The sequence below is a fragment of the Vicia villosa genome, unplaced genomic scaffold (assembly GCF_029867415.1).
Source record: "Vicia villosa cultivar HV-30 ecotype Madison, WI unplaced genomic scaffold, Vvil1.0 ctg.000107F_1_1, whole genome shotgun sequence".
NCBI lineage: Eukaryota > Viridiplantae > Streptophyta > Magnoliopsida > Fabales > Fabaceae > Vicia > Vicia villosa.
The window spans coordinates 394,561-403,105 of record NW_026705018.1 but is presented as its reverse complement, the minus strand read 5'-3'; the positions used below and the strand labels follow the sequence as shown (position 1 = coordinate 403,105).

The 8,545-nt window shown below is 31.2% G+C and overlaps 1 protein-coding gene across 1 annotated transcript; it reads left to right on the top strand.

Annotated features, from left to right (window-relative positions):
* Positions 1-4,132: 4,132 nt before the first annotated feature.
* LOC131624167 (uncharacterized) lies at positions 4,133-4,722 on the top strand. Its single transcript, XM_058895137.1, has 2 exons — positions 4,133-4,436; positions 4,535-4,722. The coding sequence occupies exons 1-2, from the start codon at positions 4,133-4,135 to the stop codon at positions 4,720-4,722; spliced, it is 492 nt and encodes a 163-aa protein (XP_058751120.1).
* Positions 4,723-8,545: the final 3,823 nt, after the last annotated feature.

Sequence of the window (8,545 nt, the reverse complement as noted above, 5' to 3'; positions counted from 1 at the left end):
ATAATAATATATGTAGAAACTTTTAAGCATTTGACGGGAGCTGTCGTACATTTTAGATTTGGGAAAATGGACTAATATCTCAGGTTTAATAAAAAAATTTAATTAACTCATTTGGATTCTACTGGAGGTTGTTAACTCATCTGGATTACATGTAAATGTGAACGTATCTATTAGATATCAGCGGTAGACTGTTAATTTTAATGACCATCTTTTAAATCTTTCTTTTGCTACTGTTTAATATAATTGAAGTTAGAGAATAAGTTGTACGGTTTATTATAAGTACGGATCAATGCTTAAAAAATAAATACGTATTACTAGTCTATATTTGTAACTATGTGAATGTTATCCAATTGAAAAATAAATTTAATTTTACAAATGATAGTTTGATAGACGTGTAATGTGAACCCAGACATGACCGGTACGGTAGCATAGGTTTCTTATTAGTGTTTATTAAATCAATATGTCATTTTATGTAGTTGAATAAAATCATTTTTATCCCTTTTTACTTTTTTCCTAGAACCTTTGATTATTTTCAACTTCTTTTGTTTTTGTTTGAGTGATTTAGTTAATTAATACTCTACGAAAAGATTAATATAATTGATGATTATTTTATATCACAAATTATATTTTATATTTCAATAACTTATTAATTTCAGCAATAAAGGTGAACATTCTGGTACCCTTGAATTTAGTTGGCTACCGGTACCTTTGTCCAATCAAGTAATAGTATTCAATGCCACATCATCTTTTTGTTTTATTTTATTTTTAAAAAAAAATTAAAACTTAAATCAATTTACTCTAAAGGTACTGGTACCCAACTAAAACTCATGAGTACCAAAGAATTTACCTTAAATCTTTCCATAAAGTATTAATTGACTATAATTTAATCCTATAGAATGGAAAGTATCTTTTCTTAAAGTATTAATTGACTAAAGTATCTATCGAGTTTTACAATTTTAATTACTATGTTACTAATCTATTACTACCTCCGTTCCTTTTTATAGGAGACAAGTCATTTTTTAGATTCATTGAATAACTAATGTATTTGGTCTCTTTATAAACTAGATACATTGATTATTCAATAAATCTAAAAAGTGATTTTTCTCTTATAAAAAGGAACAGAGGTAGTATATTATAATATATAAAAACTAAAGTACCTGAAATTTACATGATAAACCCTCTGATTAAACAACTAAAATTTTCTTATTCCATGGGTAAATAAGTCTTTTTGCAAAATAACTCAATATTATTCATCTGGCATTCATTACAGGCATTTATAACTCAACAATATTTTATTTTATTTTTATTTCTATTATTTTTATATTGAACCAAATTTACATTGAAAAATCCTAATAAATGACAAATTATAACGTTTGGAATATAGAAAATTAGGTATGCTTTTGGATTGATAGGTTATATGAGTGGCTACGTTCTTTGAAAACATAAACTCCTCCACTATCAAATGTTACAATAACTGCAGACCTTTCAGATTTCTAAAATTTTCTCTTAATTTTTATATCTACTCACCCAGATGGAATTCCACTCTTTAGTATCTGTTTCTCCATTCCAATTCTTATGCGCTTCTGCTTTCCAAAGAGTACGAATTTTAGTGTTTCTCCTTCTCAATTCACCGTCAAATGCGTCTGCCACCACCGTGCTATTGCAGATTGTCGACCTCGAGCCACACGAGTTACAACCAAACAATGACAAGACCATTATGTTGCCACCGACGACATCTCTGATTCTCCATATCATCACATCACAAAGCATTAACGCATCACACATCAATCACTGCAAGATCCGCTTCACCTACTTGTCGTCACCGGAGATGTTCGTTGCTTTATATTTTTTATTCACGTTTTGTTTTCTTTTGATTATTCTGGGTTTGTTAAATTTAGAGAACATCGATTGAATTATGCTCTGATATGAACTTAGATTGGGCAATAGACAGAAAGTAAGTTCAAAAAGTGATTGGATTGTTTTCCTTTTCCTTTTTTTTGAATCCAGAAAATTTCTAAATATTGTTCTTCATTTTAACCACTTCATTTCAGATTTATGAAGGAAGAAATCATGAGTTTTTGTCAATATAAGGGAATGTGAATGTGTCTCAGATTGAGTAATCATGGTTCATATGGTTTGTGTTATATAAATATTGACAGATTTATTTAGCCTCTTTTTGCTTTCATATTGGATCTGTGAATGAAATGGAGTTTTTGTTATTTTTGCAGGTTATGTTCAGTAGTGTTGTTTTTAAGTGACTACGCGCTGATGCTTACATCAACTTATTGAGTGTATCACCCAGAGTACAACATGATAATACTTCCTCATTACTTGTGGTTTGTGATTTAAGCACTTCATTGATAACTTACAGCCGATGGATCTGATGCGATCGAAGAAGGTGACTTTCGTTCAAATCATCATTCATGTCGAGTCTGCTCAGCATGTCGTATCCTATTTAGGTGAACTAGGAAACATGATGTTGCAACATAAAATTCATATTTATATGCTTTGTAATTTTTTTAGAATATGTCTGATACAATACTAAATGTTATGTTTTGTAGAAATTGAAGGATCTGGTATGAAATTGAATTGTTTCACTTATTGAGTTTGTTGCTTAAGGTCAATAGATTATTGCTATGAAATTGAATTGTTGGTTGACTGACTTGATTACAAGAGAATGGTATGCATGAACATTAGTTTTATTAGATTTACATGGCATTTGATATGATAAACACATTTAATTCTTACTTTGATCATGAATCATGCTATTACCGGTTATTAGTAGTCAAGGATTTCCATTAAACTGTTTGTTTTTGTGTATCTATGTTTCATAGATATAATTTTTCATGAAACTATTAAATGAATGTTTTTGAAATCTCAAGTGTAATTTTATGAAATGAAGAAAAGTAAAACAATGGTTTTATATGTTCAATTTCAATGTCGTTGTAAATAGACTATATGATAGATTGGTTATCTTAATTGCAATATGTTATTGTTTCAAAATTTCCTCCATCACATACTTGGATGTTTTCTTTTCTCTTTTAATAGTATGTTTTTGCTCAGAAGGTAGATTTCTACGATGATGAAGATTTTTAGAGAGCAATTTGCAAAGCTAGAGAAAAAGCAAGTGTATGTGTTTTCTCAATTTGTTAGATTAAATTGGTTCTCATAGACCAAGAGGATTATCATTGAAGCAGTTAACAAAATCATGCTACTACCCTGTTCTTACAGGTCTGATTATGCTACTATCTCTAGGTATATCTTATTAAAAAACTCACATGTCAATCCTCATGAATTGACACGAAAAAGATCTAGGGTATTCATTTTCATATAATGAATACTACCTTTCTTAGAATTAGGTTTGCTTGAGTTTTAATGAAGCAAATGTGTTTTTCAGTTGATGGTTTTTATTGATTGATATCATATGAGGTTCTTATAGATTTTACTTGGGGTTATAAGCAAGTGCATTATCAAAAGTTTTATATTGTCTACTACCTATTGAAACAATTATTTTTATAAACATGGATAAGTTACAATTATTTTTATAAATGGGAAATTCAAATATGATAAATGATTATATATTGTAAATATATGAATGTTATCCAATTGAATAGATTCACGGGTAGAAGTAAACGTATCTATGAGATACTAGCGGTAGATTATTCATTTTAATGTTCACCTTTTAAATCTTTCTTTTGCTATTTCCTAATTTAACAGTTGTAGATTGTTCATCGTAATGAAGGTCCTTGCAGGCATAGATTCACAGGTAAATATAAATGTATCTATGAGATACAAACGATAGACTGTTCCTTTTAATGTCCGTCTTTTAAATCTTTCTTTTGCTACTATTTTATATAATTGAAGTTAGAGAATTGATTGAACAATTATTATAAGTACGGAAAAATGTTTAAAAGTTGGTACATATTATTAGCCTATATTTTGTAATTATGTGAATATTAATCAATTGAATATGAATTCAAACTTTACAAGTGAGTGTTTAATATACATGTAATGTAAATTCAGACAGATTCTTCTGGTTGTTCCAAGAGCAGGGCGTTCTGATATTGTTCATGCATCAATATGCTCCTCTTATATTTGGGACTATTGTCAGGTTCTAACACTAACAAAAAACATGAGACTTCAGCAGGGAAGCGATAATACAAGTTCTAAGGAATTAGCGGAGTTCTCAAAATGGATCTTAAATGTTGGTGATGGTAAGATACTGGAACCAAATGATGGATTGGTTGACATAGAGATTCCTCAAGAATTATTAATTACCAATTTTGAAGATCCTATCAAAGTTATTGTTGAAAGCACATATCCCAATTTGGTTAATGTATTCCAAGATGTTGCATATCTACAAGGAAAAGAGATTCTTGCCTCAACCATTGAAGTTGTGGATAAAATCAATCATTATGTATTGGACCTAATACCAGGTAAAAAATATTAAACTTTTATTTATGCATATAGAAAACAACTAAAGTATCATGTTGAATTTCGTAATGTTCATATGTTATTGTTGATTGATTTTTAGGAGAAGAGAAAGAATATCTTAGTTACGATTCAATTGATAGAACTGATACGAATCATGGACAACTGTATGTTGCAATTTCAATAGTTACTACTAAAAGTGGTCTTAAAATCTTAATACATGACAAAGAGAATGTCCCGTGCTCGACCACTACAAATGTTGTATACAAGAAGGTTTTCTTTGTTAGATGATAATTTTTTGCAATTTACTATCTCTGTATCTGTAATTGTTACACACATTATTTTTTTCTCAAAATTTTGCAAAATCGATATCTTATTTTATACATTTCACAATGCAGGTATATTATGCATGTTGTTGGCTGGTTATGATCATGTATGAAGACAGCATTTGATATTTATACAATCCATATGTTTATTGTTTTTACTTAAAGTCATTTTTGTTGTAGTATACATTGTTAACTATTATGTTCTTGGGATTAACATTTACTAAAATTTGAAAAGCATTTTGGTTAAATATATATGGTTAATTTATATAAGGGAACTTTGCCAGTGATATTTGGATACATGTAATATAAAGTCCCGACCAGACCCGTGCAATAACATGGGTTTCCTACTAGTTAACTATATAAGAATTTAATCCTATAGAATGGAACTCAAATATTTATTAATATCAGTTAATTTTCTAAAAATTTGAAAGTTGTTAAAAATTTCTCTACACATTATTGGAAAGGCGTAGTAGAGTGTTTTTTAAATGTAAATATTTCTACAATATTATAGTGTTTTTTAAATGTAAGACTTTCTATAATATTATAGTGTTTTTAATTAATATTAATATGAAAGTAATGATTAATTTATTCTTTAAAAGAAATCAAAGTATTGACTTATATCTCATGACAGGTTTATAAGCTTTCATTATATCGGAGACGGATTCTCTAATGTTCATGTGGGAACGTTAGAGTGACTTTAGTCACTTTTCCATCGTAAAATTTATTATGTGTACCATAATTTGACACGTGTCTCACTTTTTAATTTTTTAAAGAAAAATAAAGGTGAATCCTTCAAACAGCATCGTCGTTGTAACCATTCTTCACCTCCATCGCCCCTCTACATGTTGTTAACTTATCTGTTCATACAAATTATGCTTGTTTTTCAACTGAAATCCTTTTTTTATTTTTAAAAAAAAAGAATAATGAAATTAGAAAATTATGGCATATCGAAAAATGAAAAGCTTGAAAATTTTGTTAGATATTTCGGTAAAATCGAATGGATCCAGGCTGAATCGCGAATGGAGTCACTTTCCTAAAAAGTATTTCAAGCACACTCTCGGTTGTCTTAGAGTTGGAACGGCCTGAATACCCAGGATAATTCAGCCTTACTCGAGTCTGCACAAGACTGGTGAAGAAACTCGAATGCAAGGAAGCTGTCTAGAAAATATATTAGAGGATAATTATTTTGTGTATTGATTCCGAAATAAGATGCATGTATTTATAGGCCATGCAAGTGTTTGTTTCATAAGTTGCAACTCTTCATGAAACAACACCATTTAAATGTATATTTGCAATGGTTTATAAAATACAATGCACCACTTCATGAAGTGTTGTGTATTTCGAATTCAAACTTTAGGCAATAATCAAAATCTGGAGCGATAATAAAAACAAGATCGCTCCGATGCGACGTGCCTAAGTGCTCAAGTGTCGTCTATAAGCCACCACTAGCGCCTCTACGCCCACGCCCTCGGACCCGGTCCTGGTCCTGGAGCTGGAGCCGGTGTCACCGGTGGCGACACCGGCGATGGTGTTTTTGATAGAGACAAGTGGCATAAGGCTTGGGACCACCACATATGTCTATGTGGCACTTTATCCTCTTTGGCTCCTTTGGAAAGTACATTGATCCAAGGACTTTATAAATGCTTTTAAAGTTTACTCCACTTTCTATGTGGGACTATTTATGAAGCATTTATTGCCAATTAACACTATTTCACATTTGTCATTTTGGAACATAACTTGATGAAATTAATGCTCATAATTTCCAACAATCCTCCACTTGTTCTAATAATGACAAAGTTAATAATTCCAGAAATGAGATATAAAGAGTGTTAATACAGTTAGGTATCTTTCGATTTAAAACTTAACCTTAGTGAGGACAACACAAAGTTTAATCGGAATATTAGGTAGCAAAACTTTTAAACCATGAATCTATATGATTAGACCGGTATTGCCTTACACACACTCTTTAAAGGTTCTTCCTCTGCATAACTCGCTTAGCACTTATTTATGGCCATGTGCTATCCTGTTTCATGAATTTTTCATGAGAGAAACTCCAACTCTCACTTTGAGACGACACCATCTCGAAATTCACATAGGTGAAGTTCATATTGTGTCCTTTTCCCCAAGACACGTACCCTCAGTATTGAACTTCATTAAGAGTTCAAAATAAAACTCAACCCTCGTTTAAGGTCAACATTATCACAAAATGTTCGACAATTATCCAAATCAACGACTTGTTACCCATTGAAAATCTTGAAGTTAATGTTCTGTTAACGTAAGATTGGGTTGCTGCCACTGTCGGAACTCTTACTCAAGGAGTTTCAACCCCATGCCTCTTGAGGTTGTTTTTACTAAGTCTCTGGTCAGTGGCTTAGTAAATGGATCATCCAAATTATAGCTTGTTCGTATATACGTGAGTGAAATGATTCCATCCTTAATCAATTTTCTCACAAACAAATGTCTAAGCCCTATATGCCTAGACTTTCCATTATACACTTCGCTGAATGCTCTTACTAGAGTGGCCTGGCTATCACAGTGTATCACAGTGTATCAAGATCCACAGTCATCAATTTCACCAGGTCGACAATTAGGGTTTTTGACCTAATGCACTGAACAACTGACTTTTTAATCAGGACATGGTGCCACAACTCAAACCATGGATCAATATCCTCTAATGCTTCAATATGATCCATTCATACCATTCATATGGTGAGGATAACCTGTTTCATTTGAAATCTCCAGAAACGCGATTCGTCTGAAAAAGTCAACTGTACAAGATCACCATTGACTTCTGGGGAATTTTGGTCAAACATGACTTTTGAAGTTTTAAATCATCAATATATGATATGAGAAGTCATTTGATAAAGAAAAATCAAGAAAATCAATCAAGAATCAAAAAGTCAAAAGTTTGACTTTCCATACTTAGAAAAATTTCTAAGTGTTTTTCATGGTTTTTTCCAAACTTTGGAAGGGAATTTCTCAAAATTTCACCTACAAACTGAGAAAAACTCCCAACATGAAAGTTGTAGATTTTGATCCAATGAACAACTTTGTCACATATAATTTTTTTTCATAAGATCAACCATTTAAGAGATATGGAGCTTCAAAGTTGGTATCTTTTGAAAACTTCACTTAAAACTTCATTTTCTTCAAAGTTCATGGATCTTTTTCACCCACTTCCTTAAGGATCTTGAAGAAACTTTCAACTAGGGTTTTGAAGTATGTAATATGAGCTTTCCAAAATGTCCAAGAGCATGAAAAAATATGGAGTGTAGCTATGGTTTTGAATTTTGACATTAGTGACCATTTCACTTGAAATTTCAAGCCATTTTTGCAAAGTTATGAACCAATTTGCCAAATAATGCAAGTAATGACACACCAAAGCAATGATTGAATGATATTTTTCTGGTTTAAGATCAGATAGGAAAGAGATAAGAAGCTTGGCCAAAATAACCATGGTTTAGTTACTTTAACCATTTGCATTTAATGTGAAAGATTCCATTTTATCTCTTAAGCCAAATCATCATTCTTGATCAACTTGCAAGAGCTTTGTATTCAGACTCTTTGGCCTATAAATAGAGGTCATTTCCAATCTTCAAATCACACCAAAACCTCACAAAGCATAGGTTTTCTCTTTCTTTCTTGAATTGCAAGTTTCATGTTTCAAAGTGAGGTAGAAATCCCAACCTCCAAATCCTTGAAGCTATGGCCAAAGTGATGATTCTAACAAACCATAAACATCATATGGGATGTGTTTGAATCACTCATGCACCCAAAAACACCTCAAA